The sequence below is a fragment of the Eubalaena glacialis genome, chromosome 16 (genome assembly GCF_028564815.1).
Source record: "Eubalaena glacialis isolate mEubGla1 chromosome 16, mEubGla1.1.hap2.+ XY, whole genome shotgun sequence".
NCBI classification, from domain to species: domain Eukaryota; kingdom Metazoa; phylum Chordata; class Mammalia; order Artiodactyla; family Balaenidae; genus Eubalaena; species Eubalaena glacialis.
The window spans coordinates 66,728,173-66,755,080 of record NC_083731.1 but is presented as its reverse complement, the minus strand read 5'-3'; the positions used below and the strand labels follow the sequence as shown (position 1 = coordinate 66,755,080).

The following is a 26,908-nucleotide window of genomic DNA, read 5'->3' as shown; positions in this document are numbered from 1 at the left end:
CTTGTCTGAAAGCTACTGACCATAAAGAATGAGTCATGGACCTAAATCTTGTTTCCAAGACACAAATGTCCGTATCAGTAAATCAACAAACATTTGTCAAGAGCCTACTCTAAAAATTACCAGCCTTCATTATGGAAAAGAATCATCTGGGCAGCCTGTTTAAAAGACAGAATCTTTGTCCTCACACACACAGATTCTGTTTATTGTAAAACTAACATCCAAGGTGATATTGAAGCAGTCACCTCTGGGACTGTGTTTTGGGAGCTACTGGCCTGCCATGTACCAAGACGTATCTTAGCGGACAGTGGTGATAAGGTGATCTCTTCCCTCAAGAATTTTATAGACTAGTGAGAAAGAAAGTAGTTAATGACCATGAAACTAAAATCAGAAACACAGAGAAGGAGATACTTCTGCTGCAGATGCCTTGTGGAAAGAAAGGACAGTTGAGGGAGCCCTAAAGGATGAATAGAGTTTCCTCTGGTTAGATGGGGAGTTGTCAAGGCCATTTCAGATACAAGGAACAATTTACTGAAAGGCCCAAATACAGTCTCAGGAGTTTAGTTAAAATAAGACAGAAGGACAGATATTTTTTAAAAAACTAAAAAACTAACTGTACAAGATCAGGTATTATAATCACCAAATAAGTAGAAAAAACTGCTTTTTGGAAAATTAAAGGTTTTTAGAATCCCAAGGCACTTAGAAACATCAGACCAAACCACAAGTGTTTGATCAGTCCTCTGCTACCCACTCCCAGTCCTGTCTCTCTCCACTTCTCATAAATGTTTTGTCACTCTGCAGCCACCCACAGACAACTGTCCGCTAGTGGCTTAGTGGGAGACCCAGATTTCACATAACCCCTCCCTGATGGCGCTCCAGACTTCTGGTCAGTCCTCTGTAGGTTTCCAGCAAAATATGACTGTGTCTAGAGACATCTATTCCTCTGCAGAGCTGAGATTCCTGGAGACAGATCCAAAAGAATCTTGCTGTGATTTATGTCAGAGTGTTCTGCCTGTGTTTTCCTCTAGGAGTTTTATAGTATCCAGTCTTACAGTTAGTCTTTAACCCATTTTAAGTTTATTTTTGTGTATGGTGTTGGAGAATGTTCTAATTTCATTCGTTTACATGTCGATGTCCAGCTTTCCCAGCACCACTTGTTAAAGAGACTGTCTTTTCTCCATCGTATATTCTTGCCTCCTTTGTCATAGATTAATTGGCCATAAGTGTGTGGGTTTACTTCTGGGCTTTCTATCCTGTTCCATTGATCTATGTATCTGTTTTTGTGCCAGTATCAATACAATTTTAAGAATAAGAGTCCATAAGAGAAAAAGAAATCTGTATATTATGTTGAGATATGTTCCCTCTGTGCCCACTTTCGGGAGAGTTTTTATCCTAAATGGATGTTAAATTTTATCAAAAGCTTCTTCTGCATCTATTGAGATGACCATATGGTTTGTAGTTTTCAGTTTGTTAATGTGGTGTATCACATTGATTGATTTGCAGATACTGGAGAGTCCTTGCGTCCCTGGGATAAATCCCACTTGATCCTGGTGTATGATCCTTTTAATGTGCTGTTAGAGTTGATTTAGTAGTATTTTGTTGAGGACTTCTGTGTCTATGTTCATCAGTGATACTGGCCTGTAGTTTTCTTTTTTTGTAAAATATCTTTGTCTGGTTTTGGTATCAGGGTGATAGTGATATTGACTTCATAGAATGAGTTCAGAAGTGTTCCTTCCTCTGCAATTTTTTGAAATAGTTTCAGAAGGACAGCTGTTAACTCTTCTCTAAATGTTTGGTAGAATTCGCCTGTGAAGCCATCTGGTCCTGGACTTTTGTTTGTTGGAAGTTTTTAAATTATTGATTCAACTTCAGTACTGGTAATTGGTCTGTTCATATTTTCTGTTTCTTCCTGGTTTGGTCTTAGGAAATTGTACCTTTCTAAGAACTTGTCCATTTCTTCTAGGTTGTCCATTTTATTGGTGTATAGTTGCTCATACCAGTCTCTTATGATCCTCTGTATCTCTGTGGTGTCAGTTGTAACTTCTCCTTTTTCATTTCTGATTTTATTGACTTGCACCCCCTCTTTTTTTCTTGGTGAGTCTGGCTAAAGGTTTATCAATTTTGTTTATCTTTACAAAGAACCAGCTTTTTGTTTCATTGATCTTTTCTATTTTTTTCTAAGTCTCTATTTCATTTATTTCTACTCTGATCTTTATGATTTCTTTCCTTCTACTAATGCTGGGTTTTGTTTGTTCTTCTTGCTCTAATTGCTTTAGGTGTAAGGTTAGGTTGTTTATTTGAGATTTTTCTTGTTTCCTGATGTAAGCTTATCTCACTATAAACTTCCCTCTTAGAACTGCTTTTGCTGTGTCCCATAGGTTTTGGATCGTGGTGTTTTTGTTGTCATTTGTCTCTAGGTATATTTTTATTTCCTCTTTGATTTCTTCAGTGATCCATTGGTTGTTGCAAACACTTCTAATTGGTTTCCAAGTTTCCCTTTTGTCTATTCACCATACAGCAGCTTGAATGAAAATTTGAAAACATAATTCAGCTCATATCATGCCCCTGCTTAGAACCCTTCCATTGGTTTCCTGCTATGTTTAGAGCTTAATCCAACCCCCTTAAACTGGGGCCCTACGTGATCTGGCCCCCCACCTACCTCTAAACGCATGCTGCACCACTCTGAAGCCAGGTTTGTTCCTGCCACCTCATTTCTAACTCAGGTCCTTTGCCCTCGCTGGTGCCTGTACCTGAGTCACCTTCCCCCAGGCTCTCTGTGGCTGACTCCTCTTCATCTGACACACTGGCAAATTCACCTTCCTTGACCTCCTGTAAAGCAGCCCTCCACCAAGCTTGAGGATACTCCCCACTCCTGTCCTATTACCTGTTTTGTTTTCTGCAATATGCCCACCACTCTCTGAAAATATCTCCTTTATTTTTAATCTTTGCATTTATCATCTGTGTTGCTTACCTAGAATATAAGTTCTCCAAGAGCAGGAACCTTGTGTGTCTGGGCAATGCTGTGTCCCTAGGACCTTGGCACCTAATTGCTGCTAAGGAAACGAATCAGTAAAAATCTAGCACTACTTGGTTAATTTAAATGTCGCTCCCTTGGTCTTGGTGACATCTAAAAATGAGAATAAACTAAATGATGTTGATGGGAAAAGCTCAAAATGCTTTATGTGCTTGTTTAAATGGGCCTTCCTAATGAGGGATTTGCCACATGCTGTCTGGAGCTGGTTTGTGTATCTTTCTAAAGTAGTGTTTCAGGCCCTGAACTGTGCAGGAAACTCAAGAGTACTGACAACCTCCTCTATTCCTTCTTTATTTTCTTAAATTAGCTACTTACAGTTGCATTTCCCACTGTTGGGAAACCCATTCTTACATGTGGAGACCTCGCTTCTCCATGGAACCAGCCAAGACCAATTGTTGAGTCCATCCCTTTGGAGATCCACCAGTTCAGTAATGGCTGAGTTCTCCACCCTTAGTTCCTAGTGTTCCTTTTACCCAGCCTTTATAGTGTTTATGGTCTTCCAGAGAACCATAAATAGTTTCCAATTCTGGGTTTGTAGCATTTTTCATTGGATTTTGAGTTACAGCTATCCTTTTTTTTTTTTCCCCCCCATTCTCAGGAAATATCCCAGTTCCTTTAAAGGAGCTTTAAGAGGCTTTAGTTTGATTGTTTAGGAAGCTTCCCCAAAGTGAATCTGATCCAGAACCAGAGCCTAGAAAGTACATTTTCTCCGACTACATTTTCTCAGACTGATGCTTCTGTGATGCTACTGGGATGGGCAGGAGCAAGGGGAGGAGGAGGAGGGGTGCAGTACTTGGGGGGTGATGACTACGGGTTCCCATTTCTACTGCATCTCTAGCAATACTGAAGAACTTGGTTGCCATCCATAGGAAAAGCTTGGAAAACCTCTATTTAACTACCTGCTTTGACCCCACATGTATTTAGTGGCAATTGCTAAACTTTTATAAAGAAAAGCTAATGGCTTGTTAATATCAGCTACCACTAAGATGGTTCTAAATACTCTCCTAGGGAAAAATACTCATGTCCGGATTAGGATTTCTAATCTGATTTTAGAAAGATATATAGAAATCACATGTGCGTTTTCCCCTTAGCTTTATGAGCAAAATAGTTTCAATAAAAAGTTTCCATGCCCAAAATATCCAAGTTACTCTGTCCTGAATTCATAACAGGATGAACAGGATGAGTTAAGGGCAGGAATCACTGATGAATAATTCCTCAAAGTTACCTGGTATTTGAAAGAGTACTACATCCTTGGTTAGCACTGGTAGCAATTTTTAAGGTTCTTATTTCTCCTGATTTGTCAATAATAGAACAGTAGAAATTTTAAAGAAGTACACTGGCCATTCTCAGTTCTAGAGGATAAATTCATTCAACATACCTTTATTGTAAATGCATACTATATTCCTGCTACTGAACCAGAACACACAAATACTGTCTAAGGGCAGAGTTCCTTGGGGTTACAGACCCAAGGTTAGGGCTGTGGGACAGTAAACAGTGAGGGAGGCCATCATCACAGAGGCAAGAAAAGCGGCCACTCCAGGTCCTCCCACTTCTGGTATCCCTGAATTTCCTCCTTCATCTTCTTAGGTCAAGAGTTGTCAGCCACTCCCCCCATAGCCGCCACCCCCATCCTCTTCTGAACCATCCTATTCATTCTATTGGAGGCATTTAACTAACTTCATGTCACACTCCCAAGGGCATTTATAGGAGAGGCTGCAGGTTATCCAGGAGATGTTGATGATTCTTTGTCCTGTAGGGATATTAACATAAAAAATGTTTTTCTCTATTTGCTGGGGCCCTTGGGATACTTGTAAGGCTGCTCAAGCCCGTCTACCTTCTGAGATGCCCCCTTGTCCCATGGGAAACTCACACATTCTTGTCACCCAAAGGCTACGGCACCCCACCGCCTCCCCTGTGCTTGGCTGGGCACAAAGCCAGATTAGTCAGTCTGCTGCCTAAGCGAAAGTCCAGCCAAGGAAAGGAATGTGCTTCGCCGCCTTGCAGGGCCCCTCCAGTCTCTACAAGCCGCTCTCTTGAGGCGCCTCCTCCCCTCCCTGGGAGCATCGCATTTAAGAGAAGAGAAAAGCGTCTCACGAGGAACACCCTCACCTTCTCACAAAGCCAGCCAGCACTGACTACTCCTTCTCCCTTCCCTGTCCTCCTAGGGGGCAGGGGTCTGCCTACCATTTGTTGGAGGCTCTCTGTGGAAAGCAGTAGACATAGTACCACTTGTCCTCAGCCTGGGACAGCAGGGAAAGCCCCACTCACCATCCTGAAATAGAAGCAGTTCCCCTTGGGAATTCCCTGGCGGTCCAGTAGTTAGGACTCGGTGCTTTCATTCCTGAGGGCCCAGGTGCAATCCCTGGTCGGGGAACGAAGATCCCACAAGCCACGCAGCATGGGGAGGCCAAAAAAAAAAAAAAAAAAATCAATTCCCCGTAAGAATTCTGCCCCCTCTCTCCCACTTAAGGAATGCAAATGGAAATGTTATTTTTTTAAATACTTCTAATTTATTTTCTAAGTAAATCATTCATAAGATTCTATACTTTAACTCTCATTGGTAACAGAATTACTTACAGTGCCACCTCACGAGATTTGAGAATTTCAGACACAGGGAAGTAGTTGCCAGGTCAATACAGTTAAAACATTAATTAACAAAGTGGTAGGAGGGGGGCAAAACAATCCCACTTACGTATATTAAAAATGGCTATTTGCCACTTAAAGAGATTAAAACTACCATTGTTACGTTCTATCATCACCATTATTTCATAAGAGAAGGACATTTTAACAAAAAACGAAGAACATAATCTCAGAATAAAACAGTAGTTCTTTATATCTCCGGGAAAAGGTCAATCTCTGAAGACTGAGGTTTTAGCTTTACGGAGAAATGTAACTAATCGTCTCTATGTTCCTCATTTCACTGTCCACCAAGAACACCCACATAAAAGCAGTGTTCTGAGGATAGGTCTTGAAAGTACTTGTGTAGACTCTTTGGTCCTCTGTTCTCAGCCTAAGGATAAACTGAGAACTTTTCTTTAAAAACTGACACTCATCCAGAGCATCCCAAGCATCACACAGGAGATCAGGGGGCCATGAGACCCTCTCCCAGGTCAATGCAAGGCCACCCTGCAGTTCATAGCGTGACCCAGTGCAGAACGATGTGCTTGGCCCGTGCTTGCCCTGACTGCATTTCATACAAGTGTGGGTCTTCCCTCTGACCTTTGGCTTTCAAGCACCAAAGCATCACAATAGAACATTGAGGCCTTATCCTCAAATTTGATTCATCTCAAAGCCTGTTTCAAAGAGAAGCCAAAAATGTCAGTCTGAACACAGTTTATAGGAGCATACAGCCTATGGAGTTGACGTCCTCATTTTCACCATTTTGATTTTGGTTATAAGAGCAGGGAGGGTAGGAGGGTAATGCTTTTACGTCAGCCCCGACACTAACGTTCAGCTTTTCATTTGTCAGTACAATGTTGACAGTTGAATTTCACGATGGAAAAGCCCTCTGATTTATAATCAGACTCCAGCCAAACCGTCCGTTCCTGGGCCTTTTAAAATGATCTTGTAAATTATAGCAGCGAGAAGGAGAGAGCAGGCTAGCTCCCTTTAAACCACAGCAAGAGCCAGAGGGAAACGGCAAAGGATTTGTGCTTCCTTCAATGGCAGTGAGGGGAAATATGGATTAAATACTTTCCGTAACTAGCAGCTGTAATTATCAGGGGAATCTGACACAGCTGTAGGAGCCGTTTTCATACTGCAGAGTCTAGTGAGGGAAAGAAAAGGGATCATTTTATCCTTCCAATAACTACAATTTTATATTGGCAAATCAAGCATAAAATTGATAGTTGAAATGCTTCCAGGAGTCTTTGTTTAGAAATACCTTCATTCATCTATGTGTTTTCTCAGAGTCTCGCTTTTCCAACTACTGTCGTTCCAGGAGACAGTGTTCTGTTGGCCATGTTACCATTACCGTCTTCAAAATGTGCAGTTATTGAATGCTTGCCGAGAGCTGTTAGAAATGGCAAGACCACGACTCAGCCTGACAAAACTGTCACTGGGGTCAGATGACATTATTCGCCTGAGACTTTTATTTGCCTCTCAATAATGTCCAGTGTTTGTCTTTTTAATTCAGGCATCATATCAACGTTTCTTCACGTCCACCCTTTTGGAGCCAATATAGAATATCTCTGGTCATACATGCAGCAGCTGGACTCCAAGGTAAATCCTTTTTCTCAACTTGCATTGCTAAAATGTAGCATGTTGATTGCTGGCTGCAGGTCGAAGCTGCGTGAGCTGCGTTAGGGATATAATAGTGTATGGAGGTTTATCTGTACTTCTTCACAAGAACTCAGTTTCTGGCAGAGAGTTGTCTTCTTTTCACTTGCTTTTGTCTTTGTAGAAAGAAAAGCAGTTATCGAAAATGACAATGACTTTCAGCAGATGCCAAATTACTTTGAAAAGCATATGAGGGATTTAAAAGTGCAGGTTGGCCTGAAAGTTCCCACAACAAGGGAGAAATCATGTCAGGGTAACTGATGGGGCATTATCCTTAGACCATATTCTCACAGGATTCTATGTTAAGGGCTCCACACAAAAGAGGAAAGATCACCTCCAATAACATAAAAATCTGATATGACTCTCAAGAAAACTGTATTAATGGTGGTTTTTTAGCATCATTCTCCAAATGGAAAAAAAAAAAAAAAAATGACTACAGAAGTTCCTCTCAGCTGTGCCCCTCGAGGGTCATACCCAGGGTCAGGACATCACTCCTCATTTCTGTGAGGCTAGTTTTTCTCCTCTGCAGACCAGCTACCCTCCTAGCCCACTGGGGTGTTTGTGTGCCGAAAGAGAAGGGACAAAAAGAGCTCAATTTATGTATCAAATTCCAGTGAATAGTGAGGGGGCCTCTGTGAAAATCAAGTGATGGCATTAACCAGTACTGCCTTGGGGAGCCCTGGAAGGGGACAGAGACGCTAGGCCTGTCACTGGGCAGTTTGCTAAGTGTTCGCTGGGAAGGAAAATGGAAGTAAGAAGCTCTTCCATAGAGCACAGCAAAGTGCCTGGGATGTGCAGGACCAGGCCCACAGCTCTCTGACCTGAATACACACACATGAAGTCATTCCGAATCTTCAGTGGTCAGTATCGATGACCCTGCCACACTGTCATCTAATTTTGATTCATATGATCTTACCAATTCACAATCCCACAACCGCTTGACCTTTCTAATGGGTCTTATACTTCACCTTTGAGAGAAGTCATCTGGAACAAAAAGTGTTTTTCAGTCCTAGAGATCCATGCCCTCTTATTCTCCCGCAGCTGGTGACAGGGTAGACCATACAGAGTGAGATGGAAGGAGGAGACTGGAAGAGTTCAGAATCATGTCATTGCCTTCCCTGTGGCCTCCCCTCACTTCCATGGGGGGAGGGGAGGGTGACAGAAAACGCTCACGTGAACTCAGATGAAATGAGGAGGAGGGGCGATACGTTGCTACTTTGCTGAAAGAAAGCTTTGAAGACCTACTTTGTTTTTCCTTCTCCAATACCATTCTTCATAATATCACCACTACCTTTGCCTGGAGGATTAAATGAAATGCCACTTGCACCACTGTACTTGGCATAGAATAAGCCCTCAAGAAAGGATTCCTATTGTTGCTATTCTCCTTCCCTTGTATTGTTGACATTTCTTTCCTTCCCTTTCTGGAAATCCCCAGTGGGAAGCCTTTGTGAAGAAGTAGTGGTTGTTTCAGTATGAGCTGAAATGGCCAAGGAATCCACTCATCATTCATCTAAGAATTGTAGGGCTCCTGTCTCCTCTGGCCCATCAGTGCAGGTTGATGATCTGTATGTCTATGAAATGTGCGTGCACGTGTGAGTTGCATACGTGTGTGTGTGCGTGCACGTCCAGGTATAATAGATTATTTGATGGGTAGGAGCTCTTGTTCTATTCTTACCCTCAGGACGGTGTCCATCATTCACTTGCTCGGGTGAGATCTGTGTGGTCTCCCTCAGTAAGGAGAGAATTCACACACCTGGTCTCTGGTCCTTAGATGATGGGCCCTTCCGGAAGGGATTCGGTCAAGGGGAATTCCATTTCATCTCAGACTGATACCTTTATTTTAGAAGATAATAAAGAAGGTATTTCCCTCACAGAGGAAATATACAGGGTCTCGGTCTCTCCCAGACAGCCCTTCACCTCCTGGACAAAATGCTCAGTGGAGCTGTCAAATTCTTTCCTCACGCCTGAAAATATATCAAAAAGTGTTCTGACTAAAACTCCTGGGTGCCAGGGATTGGACCGAATATTCTTTCTATCCCAGTGAGGCTGAGAGGATACTTAGACTTTTTAATCCAGAGAGCAAATTACTGCTATATTCTGGAATTCCATATCCTTGGGGCTTTAAGCAGAAAACAAAATAATGAGAGGTTTGCCCTCTAAGTATCCACCAGGGCCTTGTACCTGCACGGACTGCCAGAAGGCTCATAATCCTGGAGCTGCCGCCAGACCCCGATGCTGAGGTTCTCCTGCACAGCGGCCTGGGGCACCTGCTCTGGTTAATCAGAAACGAACCGAGTGTCAGGGGGATGCTGCATTAAAGCAGGGGACTCGGCCTGGCCTTCGCAACACAGGAGGTTTGCTGACTCTGGTGAAAGAGCTTTTTAAAAATTCCACTTAACACAACACAGTTTCCTTGAGATCAGACAGCATCTGTTGTTACCACGACTGTTGTTAAGATAACACTTAGATTCTGCCTTCCCCTGTGCTGACGGGAAGAAGGAAAGCAGGCTCAGTCCAGCCTGTAACAGAGCTGTTTTTCTTAGGATTTCCCCAAAGGCCACAGCTGGGTATATGAATGATCAGAAATGGAAGGGGAGACAGGAACTGATTTAAATTAGGCTGGGCATGTAAATTGCACATGGGTCCCTAAAACTGTGTATCCCCAAACAGGCCATTTTCCAGTTAAGTACTATTTCTGCTCTTGAGAATGATATTTGCATATTTCTTTTCCTTCTCTGCCTCTTCTAAACCACTCACTCTCATTCACTCAGCTTTCTTGTATCAGAAATATATGACCAAGTCAGAAAGATGCATTCAGAGGGAGATAGGGCCGGGGTGGTCGGAGGAGATGGCTTCTTGAAGTTTGGCTGAGTCAAAACTCATGCCTTGGGCACGGGCAGGTAAGCTCTTCCACCCAGGCAACACTATCTTGAAAATGGTTTCTGATTAATATCTAGAATCTCTCACATCAGCCCAGAGCCGTTCAAGGTCACTCACTGATCCTAAGCAGCAAGGAAGTCACATTTGAACATCAGCAGATGAATATTTTCAGTCTTAAAGTCAAGAGGAGGGAGACCTCTGCTCTTCCCCCAATTTATATATTGTCTAAGAGATTAAGACCCAGTTCTCCAAGTGTGTCTGGCTCCCGCCTCTACATACCGGCAGCCTCTTCCCAAAACCCACGAAGTGGAAGATTTGATTCTGAAACCAGACTCGATGTAATGTGGCCACAGAGACTGGAGGTTTTTAGAAAGAGCTGCCATTTTTGGCATGACACCGTGTTTGGTAACAGGCTTGGGTGCTCGTGAAGTGTTCATTTCCCACCAAAGGGGCAACCCGTTTGCATGTGTATACTAGAAGCATGCCTCTGAAACACAAACTGTCTTGTCAGTTCCAAGGGGGTTCAAATCAGCCTTAATTGAAGAGCATTCTTTCCCAGATGACAGCTAGCTGGGCAGTAAGGTTGGAGAAAATGTTCCAAGTAGTGTTTGTAAGATTGCCCACCTGAATAACCTTTAATAGTATGTATATTCTGGTGTTCTCCTAAATAGCCACCTGTCACAGTATGTTAATGAGTGAATGAGTTTTCTGTTGCTTAGACAGGCTATCATGAATGTGTTTTCTAGACATCACAGCACCTCTGGAAAGCATAAGGCATATGAAACTTCAGAGGTAACGAGACGTCCATCTGGCTGCGTGAAAAGTAGAAAGGAAGCTGCTCGTTCACAGCAAGAGAAATTGACAAGGTCACCAGGGACCCAGTGACTGCTCGGCTAAGTCACTGCTTTTCACAAACCCAGCACTGTCTAGGGACTAGGCAGAACAGAACGGGGAGTGGCCAGGGCACAAAAGAAATCTAAGAAAGGACCCTGCTCTCAAAAAGCTTGTAGTCTAAATGAGGAAATGGTATATTTATGAACTAACTTGAGAATCAGATGTGAACTCATGAAGTGCTAAATTTGGCAGGCAGACAGATACTGAGTGAAATAGGAGTTGGAGAAGGGCAAAGTACATAAGGGTCATGACCACCAGGCGGTGCCCTTGAGTCCGTGTTCATTCTCCTGGTTTCCTCTGGGGCACTTTAGCGGTCCTTGCTGCGTGTCTCCCCTTTCTCCTCTTTCTCTCCTTCCTTCCTTCTCTCATCTTCCATCCAGATCCTTCCTTTTCTCCCTCTAATTCTTTCCTTCTGTTTATCTTCTTCCTTCTTTCCTGTTCTTTTCCTCGTACCTCGTTGCCTTCCTCCCTGTTCCTCTTCCTTCCAGTTCTTTCCTTCTCTTTTCCTAAGTCCTCACTTCTGTTTATCTTCTTTGCTTTTTCCTCTCATACCTCCTCCTCTGTGTCCTTCCTCCCTCCCCACCTACGTTCTGTATCTCTCTCTGCAGATGTTTATTGCAAGGTGTCTGTGTGCTGACGCCGTGCTCTGCCCAGGGATATGAGGATGAACAAGATTTAAATGTGCGCTAAAGGCTAACCGTCAGTTTATCCTATGGAAGGAAATCTGGGTTTGCTGTTGACTTCTCTGACTCTCCAGCCTTGACAAAGCCTATGTTGGCGTCTTTTCAGTCCCCCAGACAGGAACCGCTGTCCGCTTGCCTCCCTTGCCTGACTGATATGGGGCATGGAGCTGACCACCCGCATAACAACTGATTTATGCCGGCCCGTGTCAATTTATACACGTGCTTAGTGGCCTGGCAAGGAGGCAATGGGCTTGAGCTAGAGTCAGCAAATCAGAAAATAAGTCAAATTATAAATTACCTCTGTGGTATTGCCACCACATAAGCCCCTTGGTTACACGGAGCCTTTATTCCTTCTCATCTTTCCTTTTCTTTTTAATTAGAGCAAATCAATCCTTCCTAAAAGAATAAATGTTAGAAAATTTTAAACGAAATAGGAGTGGAGGGATCCGCTGACAACATCAAAGACTAAAAAGACACAGACCACCAGTTTCTTGGAATAAAAAGCCAGCTGGGTAAGAGGGTAATAAAAGCATCATGTTTATGAGAGTCCTCCCCAGTTTCTACAGCACCAATACATGGTATATGGGAAAATGAGATTTCATAGTCACGGCACGTTTCTGATCTATATCGTAATGCCACACGGGACTCTCTTAGCCACGTGTATCTGATTCGCCTAATAGTATCCTTGTGAGAGAGCGAATCCAGTGCTGCGATAGCAGGGCTGGATTCAGCATCAGAAACCCTGCACTGAATTCTAGCCCCTCCACTTACCAGCTGGGCCAGCACAGCAGCCCTTCCCTGGACCGCGGTGTTCCATCTATGACAAACAGGAGCTTAGAGAGGACCCCTGACCTCAGAAGGGATATGGGGAAGGGAATCCTGCACACCTGGTGGGGAAACGGGTACCTCTCACCCTGAGCTCAGACAGTGAGTGCTGGATGCTTTGTTTATGTGATGACTCCATGACGCTTTCAGGTCTCAAGACCTATGGTCTTGAAATGATTGGTGGGAAGAGAAAGGATATTGTGAAGGCAGTATCACAAGAGCTGACACATTTTTATAAGGAAGAGAAGAAAACAGAATTAAAGTAAATGAAGATATTTGTAAAGTAAAAATTCTTTGGCCATAGGGTAAAACAGAAGGACAAATTGAATTTTCTCTCAACTTTGTCTTGGAGATCCCAAAATGTCACATGTCGTATAGGTTATTTTGTCAGGGTAGGGAAAAGGTTTAGAAACCATCAAACTAACATGAAAGCAGTTTCGCCTTCATTTTTCTTCTCACATGAGAAATAAACATGTTTAGGGAAATGCTCTAGAATTTGCTGAGCGCCTTATTAAATGGATTTTTTTTTTTTCATCAGGCTCCTTTTATTGGTTCCCAAATAGAGTTGTCCCTTGGTATCTGCAGGGGATTGGTCCCAGGAACCCCTGTGACTACCAAAATCCATAGATGCTCAAGTCCTTTATATAAAATGACTTGGTATTTGCATATAACCTATACATCCTCCCTATACTTTAAATCATCTCTAGATTATTTACAATAATACCTCATCGTGGTTTTGTTGGCATTTCCCTGATGATTAGTGATGTTAAGCACCTTTTCATGTACCTATTGGCCATCAGTATGTCTTCTTTGGAAAATGTCTATTCAGATCCTCTGCCCATTTTTTGATTGGATTATTTGTATTTTTGCTATTGAGCTTATGAGTTCTTTATATAATTTGAATATTAACCCTTTATCAGACATATGCTTTGCAAATATTTTCTCACATTCGGTAGGTTGTCTTTTCATTTTGTGGATGGTTTCCTTTGCTGTACAGAAGCTTTTTATTTTTTTTTAAATGGATATTTTAGATGGGATTTCATTTGAGGGTGACTGCTCCATAATTGTGACACATCCCTGTGCACATTATTTACATCTTCATGGCAGAATCAGGCTGTTACCTTGTACTACCAACGGCAACTGAGAGTTCACTACTTCTGAGGACAGCAATTTTCATTATGCTAATTTCTGGCTAATTGGTTATTCAAACTAAGTAATTATGAGAATTCAAATCCTAGTTTCACTACTTCTTAGCTGTGTGACCTTGGACAACTTATTTAACATCTCTGTAACCTTAGTTTCACTGTCTATAAAATGGGTTTTTTTATGGGCTATAATGTGTGTTAAATGACTTAATATATGAAGAGCATTCACAGCAGTATCTGGCACACAGTAAGTGCTACCAAGTGTTGGTTGCCATTTGTTTTGTGCTTAAAAGTGCAAAAAAGACCTATTACATTCTCTCAGTTTGAGATCTTTGCCACAACCTAGTGGACAGATGAATTTTAAATGGCTTGCCCAAAGACCGGTGCTAATATATGGTAGGGCCAGCACTCAAATCCAAGTCCTTAGAGCATCTGATGAGCTTCTTTCCAATTCCCTTGTCTTGCAAATGAGAAAATACCCAAAGAGATTAAGTGATTTAGGCAAGATGGTGAAGCTGGTTAATGGTCATTCCATGACTGAAATCTGATCTTTTGCCTCTACATTTCTTTCTTCCAGCAAGTGAAAGGTTTATTTGCTTGTTTAATGAACTTTTTGATGAGATAATACGCTTAAAGCATGTACGCTGTGCCTGGCCCACAGCGAGGACTCAGGAAGTGGTGGCTACCTATTTCCTGCTGCATGCCTTCTTCTGCTTCCTTTGTGGTTGAAGTCTAGGCTCAGGTCAAAAGCCACCATGGAAAACAAGATGTTGCTACTTTTCAATACAGGCGAGCCAAGATTCCTCACGATTTGCTTACAAATTTTTGGTGAATGGTTCAGGAGGGGATGCCCAAGCGTTAGCATATGACTGTGTATGGGCTGGTTGAGTTGGGAACTTTCAGGGGTTTTTTTTTGCTGTTGATGTTGATATCACTCTAAAACAGTATTCATCACAGAGGAGCTCTGCCCTCCTGTACAGGGACACCTCCCCCATGGTCCCCACCCATGAGCACAGAGGCAATGACCAAATGGATTATTTCTAATTCCCACTCCACAATCCCCAACCCATTTGGGGACTGGAGTCAGTGTCAAAGAACAAGGCCAGGGAGCCTGGATCTGCATCTCAGCTCCACACTTACTGCCTGGGTTACCTAATCACTCTGGACCTCAGTTTCCTCATTTGTGAATTATTCCCTCTCTTATAAGAGCATGGTGAGAATTAAAGAAAGTGTGTTCAGAAGAGTTTGGCAAGGAAAAGTCTCACAGTGGTTGTGAGATGTTACACTTTTTACAATCAGCTGCAGGACTGCTAGGTGGGATGGCCTGACCTAACCCCAGGTGGCCTCCTACAAAGCCATTAGCTTTAGATCAGATCTTTATTTTCCCCTCGAGAATTCAGCTTTTTCTCCCCTTCCTAATGAACAGTAAGAGGCTTCTTCCCCACTTTTCCAAAAAAAGGTGATAGGTGTGCTGGAAACAAGTGTGTGGTGGGATGGCTGTTCCTTCCATCTGTCAGTTTCTCTATGGCCTCTGCTTGATCTGGAAAAGGACTGCTCATCCCAGGGGTATCACTTGAATTTGACTGGGGTCTGGAACCTACTGGAGATGACCTGTACTGTCCTCCAAAAGAAGAAAGGGAGCTTGTTAAGAGAATACCTTGACTTCACAAAGCTTAAGGAAAACTGCCTTCTGGACCAACTAAAAACTGGGTTTGACCACACACTTCTCTGTACTTGTTTTCTTTGGCTTATGAACACAGGGTTTGACCCATCTACCACAAAAGGTTTGATTGTTAGTGTGTAGTATTCAATCAGCATCGCCTAAGACAGATATATAGAGAAATTGTATTTGTGCCAGGCCCTGTGTTACATTTTACAAACAATCCTCACAACTACACTGAAAGAGATGTTTTTATTTCTGTTATACACATGAAGAAACTGAGAATTACAGCTATTAAATGACTTGCCCAAGGTCAGACAGCTTGCTCGAGGCCTAGCCCAGATGCAAATTCAAGCGTATCTGATTTAAGTCCTCAATGTAAACCCAAATATGCCTGACCCGGGGCAATTATTAACAATAATCTGGGTACACCCCACACTGGGCGGAATTAGAGACTCCAGAGAAGAGGCTAGGGAATGTGCTTTTAACAAGTGCCCCAGGTGACTGATACTTAGAAAGAATGCACTATACCCCTGGTTCTTCACCCACAGCTTCTGACAATCATGGGGAGCATTTAGAGCAAACCAATGCCAGGGGCCAGTCCACATGTGGTGAACTCTTCCCCAGTTCTTTCTCTGATATAACACTCGACCCTCTGTAGCTCACTCAGTTTTCTCAGCTATAACATGCAGATAGATCATAATGTCTGTCCCATATAGATTCCAGGAGTGTTGTGAGAAGGAACTCAGCATGCTGGTGAAGGTGCTTTGGACATTGCTCACTGAAAGAACACGTACTTTTTCAAATTCATTATGAATCTTTTGTGAGTTGACATGGGGACCTAATAATCCTGTTAACGTGGCTTTCTGGAAAAATACATTCAGATTTCAAAACAATTCATATAAAAATTTTAGAATACAATTGATTTCAACTTTCAGGACTGCCTCTATTTAACTAAAATTTTGTTTCATAGGCCTAGGAAAATTGACCGTATCATGTAAAATCTTTTCGATGTGAATATTAAATGAACAGTTAATTTGACTTCCTGGTCTATTTAGTCTCCCTTAATTGTTTTTTTTTTTTTTTTTAATTGAAGTGTAGTTGATTTACAATGTTGTGTTAGTTTCTGGTGTATGGCAAAGTGATTCAGTTACACACATGTATACATATTCTTTTTCATATTCTTTTCCATTATGGTTTATTATAGGATACTGAATACAGTTCCTTGTGCAATACAGTAGGACCTTGTTTATCTATTTTATATATAGTAGTTTGTATCTGCTAATCCCAAACTCCTCATTTATCCCTCCCCCACCCCCTTTCCCTTTGGTAACCATAAGTTTGTTTTCTATGTCTGTGAGTCTGTTTCTGTTTTGTAAATAAGTTCATCTGTGTCACATTTTATATTCCACATATAAATGATATATGGTTTTTGTCTATCTCTTTCTGACTGAGTGTGATGATCTCTAGGTCCATCTATGCTGCTGCAAATGGCATTATTTCATTCTTTTTTATGGCTGAGTAGTATTTCATGGTATATGTATACCACATCTTCTTACATCTTCTGAGGTGCGTGTATCCATTCATCTGTCAGTGGACACTTAGGTTGCTTCCATGTCTTGGCTATTGTAAACAGTGCTGCTATGAATATTGAGGTGCATGTATCTTTTCAAATTATGGTTTTCTCCAGATATATGCCCAGAAATGGGATTGCAGGATCATGTGGTAGCTCTATTTTTAGTTTTTTAAGGAACCTCCATAGTGTTTTCCATAGTGGCTGCACCAATTTACATTCCCACCAGCAGTGTAGGAGGGTTCCCTTTTCTCCAAACCCTCTCCAGCATTTGTTATTTGTAGAGTTTTTAATGATGGCCATTCTGACCGGTGTGAGGTGGTACCTCATTGTAGCTTTGATTTCCATTTTCTCTAATAATTAGCAATGTTGAGCATCATTCCATGTGCCTATTGGCCGTCTGTATGCCTTCTTTGGAGAAATGTCTATTTAGGTCTTCTGCCCATTTTCTGATTGGGTTGTTTGGTTTTTTTGTTATTGAGTTGGATGAGCTGTTTGTATATTTTGGAAATTAAGCCCTTGTCGGTCACATCATTGGCAAATATTTTCTCCCAGTCTGTAGGTTGTCTTTTCATTTTGTTCATGGTTTCCTTTACTGTGCAAAAGGTTTTGAGTTTAATTAGGTCCCATTTGTTTATTTTTGCTTTTATTTCTGTTGCCTTGGGAGACTAACCTAAGAAAACATTGGTACAATTTATGTCAGAGAATGTTTTGCCTATATTCTCTCCTAGGAGTTTTATGGTGTCATGTCTAATATTTAAGTCTTTAAGCCATTTTCAGTTTATTTTTGTGTATGGTGTGAGGGAGTATTCTAACTTCGTTGACTTACATGCGGCTGTCCAGCTTTCCCAACACCACTCGCTGAAGAGACTGTCTTTCCTCCATTGTATATTCTTGCCTCCTTTGTCAAAGATTAATTGACCGTAGGTGTGTGGGTTTATTTCTGGGCTCTCTATTCTGTTGCATTGATCCATATGTCTATTTTTGTGTCAATACCATGCCATTTTGATTACCGTAGCTTTGTAGTATTGTCTGAAGTCTGGGAGGGTTATGCCTCCTGCTTTGTTCTTTTTTCCTCAGGATTGCTTTGGCAATTCTGGGTCTTTTATGGTTCCAATATAAACTTTAGGATTCTTTGTTCTAGTTCTGTGAAAAATGTCATGAGTAACTTGATAGGGTTCACATTAAATCTGTAGATGGCTTTGGTTAGCATGGCCATTTTAACAGTACTAATTCTTCCAATCCAAGAGCATGGGATATCTTTCTGTTTCTTTGAATCGTCTTCAGTTTCCTTTATCAGTGTCTTATAATTCTCAGCACATAAGTCTTTCACCTCCTTAGTCAGGTTTATTCCTAAGTTTTTTGGGGGTTTTTTGATGTGATTTTTAAAGGGATTTTTTTTACTCTCCCTTTCTGATATTTCATTGTTAGTGTAAAGTAAAGAAATGCAACAGATTTCTGTATGTTAATCTTGTATTCTGCTACTTTACTGAATTATTTTATCAGTTCTGATAGTTTTGTGTGGATATTTTAGGGTTTTCTATATATAGTATCATGTCAGCTGCATATAATGACAATTTTACTTCTTCTCTTCCAATTTGGATAACTTTTATTTCTTTTACTTGTCTGACTGCTGTGGATAGGACTTCCAATACTATGTTGAATAGAAGTGGTGAGAGTGGGCATCTTTGTCCTGTTCCAGATTTGAGCAGGAAGGCTTTCAGCATTTCACCATTGAGAATTATGTTGGCTGTGGGTTTGTCATGAATAGCTTTTATTATGTTAAGATATGTTCCCTCTATACCCACTTTGGTAAGAGTTTTTATCATAAATGGATATTGGATTTTTTTTTATGCCATTAAGTTTTTAGGTATTTGGGTTTTTTTCTTCATATATATACTTTTTTAACATCTTTATTGGAGTCTAATTGCTTTACAATGGTGTGTTAGTTTTGGCTTTATAACAAAGTGAATCAGCTATACATATACATATATCCCCATATCTCCTCTCTCTTGCGTCTCTATCCCACCCCTCAAGGTGGTCACAAAGCACAGTGTTGACCTCCCTGTGCTATGTGGCTGCTTCCCACTAGCTATCTATTTTACATTTGGTAGTGTATATATGTCCATGCCACTCTCTTACTTCGTCCCAGCTTACCCTTCCCCATCCCCGTGTCCTCAAGTCCATTCTCTGCATCTGCATCTTTATTCCTGTCCTGACCCTAGGTTCTTCAGAACCGTTTTTTGGTTTTTTTTTTTAGATTCCATATATATGTGTTAGCATACGGTATTTGTTTTTCTCTTTCTGACTTACTTCACTCTGTATAACATACTCTAGGTCCATCCACCTCACTACTAATAACTCAATTTCATTTCTTTTTATGGCTGAGTAATATTCCATTTTATATATGTGCCACATCTTCTTTATCCATGGATATTGAATTTTATCAAATGCCTTTTCTGCATCTTTTGAGATGATCATGTGGTTTCTGTCTTTTCTTTTGTTGATGTGGTGTATCACATTCTTTGATTTGTGTATGTTGAACCATTCTTCTGTCCCTGTGATGAATTCAGCTTGATCATGGGGTGTGATCTTTTCTATGTGTTCCTGGATTTCGTTTGATAACTTTTTTGTTATTTTTTTTTATTGAAGTATAGTTGATTTACAATGTTGTGTTAGTTTCAGGTGTACAGGAAAGTGATTCAGTTACACGTAGATATATATCTATTCTTTTTTTTTTTATTCAAACAGAAAGTCACAAAAATTATAATCATCCTTATCAGTTCACTCAGTCCCATGTAATTAATTTTTTTTTCATCTTGATCTTTTGTTAGCACTCTTTAAATTCATCAGTTTTCCATTAGAGTTCTGAAAATGCTTATTCATTCAGTTCAGCAGTATAGTCAGTTACCAGAAAACCTGTACTTGTCAGAGTCTTTTCCATGAATTGCTTGAAGATGAAACCCTTTTATAGGAACATTTTTGCAAAAGCATCGGAGTACACCCAGAACTGTCTGTAAATGACAAAAGACTTTAAAATGACCATGGTTAAAGATTTGATGAAAGTTCATAATAATGCAATTGACAAGGAAATTTAGTTATTTCTGAGGTATACATTTTAAAGTAATAACTAGAATTATGACTTATAACATTATACCAGAACATATAAGATTTATAGAAATTTCATATAATGTCTGAAACATTTATATTAACATACTTCCATACAAATAACCCACAGAAAGTTTAGTATTAGTTGTTTTTTTTTTGTTTTGTTTGTTTGTTTATACTGCAGGTTCCTATTAGTCATCAATTTTATACACATCAATGTATACATGTCAATCCCAATCGCCCAATTCAGCACACCACCATCCCCACCCCACCGCACTTTTCCCCCCTTGGTGTCCATACCTTTGTTCTCTACATCTCTGTCTCAGCGTCTGCCCTGCAAACCGGTTCATCTGTACCATTATTCTAGGTTACACACACATGTGTTAATATACGACATTTGTTTTTCTCTTTCTGACTTACTTCACTCTGTATGACAGTCTCTAGATCCATCCACATCTCAACAAATGACTCAATTTCGTTCCGTTTTAGGGCTGAGTAATATTCCATTGTATATATGTACCACAACTTCTTTATCCATTCGTCTGTCGATGGGCATTTAGGTTGCTTCCATGACCTGGCTATTGTAAATACCGCTGCAAAGAACATTGGGGTGCATGTGTCTTTTTGAATTATGGTTTCCTCTGGGTATATGCCCAGTAGTGGGATTGCTGGATCATATGGTAATTCTATTTTTAGTTTTTTAAGGAACCTCCATACTGTTCTCCATAGTGGCTGTATCAATTTACATTCCCACCAACAGTGCAAGAGGGTTCCCTTTTCTCCACATCCTCTCCAGCATCTGTTGTTTGTAGATTTTCTGATGATGCCCATTCTAACTGGTGTGAGGTGATACCTCATTGTAGTTTTGATTTGCATTTCTCTAATAATTAGTGATGTTGAGCAGCTTTTCATGTGCTTCTTGGCCATCTGTATGTCTTCTTTGGAGAAATGTCTATTTAGGTCTTCTGCCCATTTTTGGATTGGGTTGTTTGTTTCTTTAATATTGAGCTGCATGAGCTGTTTATATATTTTGGAGGTTAATCCTTTGTCCGTTGATTCATTTGCAAATATTTTCTCCCATTCTGAGGGTTGTCTTTTCGTCTTGTTTATGGTTTCCTTTGCTGTGCAAAACTTTGAAGTTTCATTAGGTCCCATTTGTTTATTTTCGCTTTTATTTCCATTCCTCTAGGAGGTGAGTCAAAAAAGATCTTGCTGTGATTTATGTCAAAGACTGTACTTCCTATGTTTTCCTCTAAGAGTTTTATACTGTCTGGTTTTACATTTAGGTGTCGAATCCATTTTCAGTTTATTTTTGTGTCTGGTGTTAGTGAGTGTTCTAATTTCATTCTTTTACATGTAGCTGTCCAGTTTTCCCAGCACCACTTATTGAAGAGATTGTCTTTTCTCCATTGTATATCTTTGCCTCCTTTGTCATAGATTAGTTGACCACAGGTGTGTGGGTTTATCTCTGGGCTTTCTATCTTGTTCCATTGATCTATGTTTCTGTTTTTGTGCCAGTACCATATTGTCTTGATCACTGTAGCTTTGTAAGTATAGTCTGAAGTCAGGGAGTCTGATTCCTCCAGCTCCATTTTTTTCCCTCAAGACTGCTTTGGCTATTCGGGGTCTTCTGTGTCTCCATACACATTTTAAGATGATTTGTTCTAGTTCCGTAAAAAATGCCATTGGTAATTTGATAGGGATTGCACTGAATGTGTAGATTGCTTTGGGTAGTATAGTCATTTTCACAATATTGATTCTTCCAATCCAAGAACATGGTATATCTCTCCATCTGTTGGTATCATCTTTAATTTCTTTCACCAGTGTCTTACAGTTTTCTGCATACATGTCTTTTGTCTCCCTAGGTAGGTTTATTCCTAGGTATTTTATTCGTTTTGTTGCAATGGTAAATGGGAGTGTTTCCATAATTTCTCTTTCAGATTTTTCATCATTAGTGTATAGGAATGCAAGAGATTTCTGTGAATTAATTTTGTATCCTGCAACTTTACCAAATTCATTGATTAGCTCTAGTAGTTTTCTGGTGGCATTTTTAGGATTCTCTACGTATAGTATCATGTCATCTGCAAACAGTGACAGTTTTACTTCTTCTTTTCCAACATCTTTTTTGAGAATGATGTTTGCTGTGGGTTTGTCGTATATGGTGTTTATTATGTTGAGGTAGGTTCCCTCTATGCCCACTTTCTGGAGAGTTTTTATCATAAATGGGTGTTGAATTTTGTCAAAAGCTTTTTCTGCATCTATTGAGATCATCATATGGTTTTTATTCTTCAATTTGTTAGTATGGTGTAACACATTGATTGATTTACGTATATTGAAGAATCCTTGCATCCCTGAGATAAATCCCACTTGATCGTGGTGTATGATCATTTTTTTTTTTTTAATTTATTTATGGCTTTGTTGGGTCCTCGTTTCTGTGTGAGAGCTTTCTCTAGTTGTGGCAAGCGGGGGCCACTCTTCATCGCGGTGCACAGGCCTCTCACCATCACGGCCTCTCTTGTTGCTGAGCACAAGCTCCAGACACGCAGGCTCAGCAATCGTGGCTCATGGGCCCAGCCGCTCCGCGACACGTGGGATCCTCCCAGACCAGGGCTCCAACCCGTGTCCCCTGCATTGGCAGGCAGATTCTCAACCACTGCGCCACCAGGGAAGCCCCAGTATGATCCTTTTAATGTGTTGTTGGATTCTGTTTGCTAGTATTTTGTTGAGGATTTTTGCATCTATATTCATTCAGTGATACTGGTCTGTAATTTTCTTTTTTTGTAGTATCTTTGTCTGGTTTTGGTATCAGGGTGATGGTGGCCTCATAGAATGAGTTAGGGAGTGTTCCTTCCTCTGCAATTTTTTGGAAGAGTTTGAGAAGGATGGGTGTTAGCCCTTCTCTAAATGTTTGAGAGAATTCACCTGTGAAGCCATCTGGTACTGGACTTTTGTTTGTTGGAAGATTTTTTTTTTTTTTTTTTTTTTTAAAAACCTGTGGGTTTCTGCTTACTTTTTTTTTTTTTTGATTGATTGATTGATTGCTATGTTGGGTCTTCGTTTCTGTGCTAGGGCTTTCTCTAGTTGTGGCAAGTGGGGGCCACTCTTCATCACGGTGCGCGGGCCTCTCACTATCGCGGCCTCTCTTGTTGCGGAGCACAGGCTCCAGACGCGCAGGCTCAGCAGTTGTGGCCCACGGGCCCAGTTGCTCCGCGGCATGTGGGATCTTCCCAGACCAGGGCTCGAACCCGTGTCCCCTGCATTAGCAGGCAGACTCCCAACCACTGCGCCACCAGGGAAGCCTGTTGGAAGATTTTTAATCGCAGTTTCAATTTCATTACTTGTGATTGGTCTGTTCATATTTTTTGTTTCTTTCTGGTTCAGTCTTCGAAGGTTATACCTTTCTAAGAATTTGTCCATTTCTTCCAGGTTGTCCATTTTATTGGCATAGAGTTGCTTGTAGTAGTCTCTTAGGATGCTATGTATTTCCGCGGTGTCTGTTGTAACTTCTCCTTTTTCATTTCTAATTTTATTGATTTGAGTCCTCTCCCTCTTTTTCTTGATGAGTCTGGCTAATGGTTTATCAATTTTGTTTATCTTCTCAAAGAACCAGCTTTAAGTTTTATTGATCTTTGCTATTGTTTTCTTTGTTTCTATTTCATTTATTTCTGCTCTGATCTTTATGATTTCTTTCCCTCTGCTAACTTTGGGTTTTGTTTGTTCTTCTTTCTCTACTTTCTTTAGGTGTAAGGTTAGATTGTCTATTTGAGATTTTTCTTTTTTCTTGATGCAGGCTTGTATAGCTGTAAACTTCCCTCTTAGAACTGCTTTTGTTGCATCCCATAGGTTTTGGATCATCGTGTTTTCATTGTCATTTGTCTCTAGGTATTTTTTGATTTCCTCTTTGATTTCTTCACTGATCTCTTGGTTATTTAGTAACATATTGTTTAGCCTCCATGTGTTTGGTGTTTTTTACGTTTTTTCCCCTGTAATTCATTTCTAATCTCATAGCGTTGTGGTCAGAAAAGATGCCTGACATGATTTCAGTTTTCTTAAATTTACTGAGGCTTTATTTGTGACCCAAGATGTGATCTATCCTGGAGAATGTTCCGTGTGCACTTGAGAAGAAAGTGTAATCTGCTGTTTTTGGATGGAATGTCCTATAAATATCAATTAAATCTATCTGGTCTGTTGTGTCATTTAAAGCTTCTGTTTCCTTATTTATTTTCATTTTGGATGATCTGTCCATTGGTGTAAGTGAGGTGTTAAAGTCCCCCACTATTATTGTGTTACTGTCGATTTCCTCTTTTATAGCTGTTAGCAATTGCCTTATGTATTGAGGTGCTCCTATGTTGGGTGCATATGTATTTAGAATTGTTATATCTTCTTCTTGGATTGATCCCTTGATCATTATGTAGTGTCCTTCCTTGTCTCTTGTAACATTCTTTATTTTAAAGTCTATTTTATCTGATATGAGTATAGCTACTCCAGCTTTCTTTTGATTTCCATTTGCATGGAATATCTTTTTCCATCCCCTCACTTTCAGTCTGTATGTGTCCCTAGGTCTGAAGTGGGTCTCTTGTAGACAGCATATAGATGGGTCTTGTTTTTGTATCCTTTCAGCAAGCCTGTGTCTTTTGGTTGGAGCATTTAATCCATTCACGTTTAAGGTAATTATCGATATGTATGTTCCTATGACCATTTTCTTAATTGTTTTGGGTTTGTTTTTGTAGATCCTTTTCTTCTCTTGTGTTTCCCACTTAGAGAAGTTCGTTTAGCATTTGTTGTAGAGCTGCTTCAGTCGTGCTGAATTCTCTTAGCTTTTGCTTGTCTGTAAAGCTTTTGATTTCTCCATTGAATCTGAATGAGATCCTTGCTGGGTAGAGTCATCTTGGTTGTAGGTTCTTCCCTTTCATCACTTTAAACATATCATGCCAGTCCCTTCTGGCTTGTAGAGTTTCTCCTGAGAAATCAGCTGTTAACCTTATGGGAGTTCCCTTGTATGTTATTTGTCATTTTTCCCTTGCTGCTTTCAATAATTTTTCTTTGTCTTTAGTTTTTGCCAATTTGATTACTATGTGTCTCGGCGTGTTTCTCCTTGGGTTTATCCTGTATGGGACTCTCTGCACTTCCTGGACTTGGATGGCTATTTCCTTTCCCATGTTAGGGAAGTTTTCGACTGTAATCTCTTCAAATATTTTCTCAGGTCCTTTCTCTCTCTCTTCTCCTTCTGGGACCCCTATAATGTGAATGTTGTTGTGTTTAATGTTGTCCCAGAGGTCTCTTAGGCTGTCTTCATTTCTTTTCATTCTTTTTTCTTTATTCTGTTCCACAGCAGTGAATTCCACCATTCTGTCTTCCAGGTCACTTATCCGTTCTTCTGCCTCAGTTATTCTGCTATTGATTCCTTCTAGTGTATTTTTCATTTCAGTTATTGTATTGTTCATCTCTGTTTGTTTGTTCTTTAATTCTTCTGGGTCTTTGTTAAACATTTCTTGCATTTTCTCGATCTTTGCCTCCATTCTTTTTCCGAGGTCCTGGATCATCTTCACTATCATTATTCTGAATTCTTTTTCTGGAAGGTTTCCTATCTCCATTTAGTTGTTTTTCTGGGGTTTTATCTTGTTCCTTCATCTGGTATATAGCCCTCTGCCTTTTCATCTTGTCTATCTTTCTGTGAATGTTGTTTTTGTTCCACAGGCTGCAGGATTGTAGTTCTTCTTGCTTCTGCCGTCTGCCCTCTGGTGGATGAGGCTATCTAAGAGGCTTGATGGGAGAGACTGGTGGTGGGTAGAGCTGACTGTTGCTCTGGTGGGCAGAGCTCAGTAAAACTTTAATCCACTTGACTGTTGATGGGTGGGGCTGGGTTCCCTCCCTGTTGGTTGTTTGGCCTGAGGCAACCCAACACTGGAGCCTACCTGGGCTCTTTGGTGGGGCTAATGACAGACTCTGGGAGGGCTCACACCAAGGAGTACTTCCCAGAACTTCTGCTGCCAGTGTCCTTGTCCCCACAGTGAGCCACAGCCACCCCCCCCACCGCCTCTGCAGGAGACCCTCCAACACTAGCAGGTAGGTCTGGTTCAGTCTCCCCAGGGGTCACTGCTCCTTCCCCTGGGTCCCGATGCACACACTACTTTGTGCCCTCCAAGAGTGGAGTCTCTGTTTCCCCCAGTCTTGTCTAAGTCCTTCAATCAATTCCCACTAGGCTTCAAAGTCTGATTCTCTAGGAATTCCTCCTCCCGTTGCCGGACCCCCAGGTTGAGAAGCCTGACGTGGAGCTCAGAACCTTCACTCTAGTGGGTGGACTTCTGTGGTATAAGTGTTTGCCAGTCTGTGAGTCACCCACCCACCAGTTATGGGATTTGATTTTACTGTGATTGCACCCCTCCTACCGTCTCATTATGGCTTCTCCTTTGTCTTTGGATGTGGGTATCTTTTTTGGTGAGTTCCAGTGTCTTCCTGTTGATGATTGTCCAGCAGCTAGTTGTGATTCTGGTGTTCTTGCAAGAGGGAGTGAGAGCACATCCTTCTACTCTGCCATCTTTGTTCCTCCTCCTATATCTATTCTTTTTCAGATTCTTTTTCCTTATAGGTTATTACAAAACATTGCGTATAGTTCCCTGTGCTTTACAGTAGGCCTTTGTTGGTTATTTATTTATATATAGTAGTGTGTATATGTTAATCCCAAACTCCTAATTTATCCTTTCCCCCCCACTTCCCTTTGGTAACCATAAGTTTGTTTTCTATGTCTGTGAGTCTATTTCTGTTGTTTATAAAAGTTCATTTGTATCATTTTTTTTTAGATTCCTCATATAAGCAATATCATATGATATT

General features: G+C 40.9%; 1 protein-coding gene across 7 annotated transcripts in view; it reads left to right on the top strand.

The window, feature by feature from the left end:
* Window positions 1-26,908, top strand: part of ENOX1 (ecto-NOX disulfide-thiol exchanger 1) — a 612,162-nt gene that overhangs the window by 575,854 nt on the left and 9,400 nt on the right. For all 7 annotated transcript variants that reach the window (XM_061170742.1, XM_061170743.1, XM_061170741.1 and 4 more), the window contains one exon: window positions 7,167-7,252. In XM_061170742.1, coding sequence (XP_061026725.1) covers window positions 7,167-7,252 — 86 coding nt within the window. The remainder of the gene's footprint in view (window positions 1-7,166; window positions 7,253-26,908) is intronic.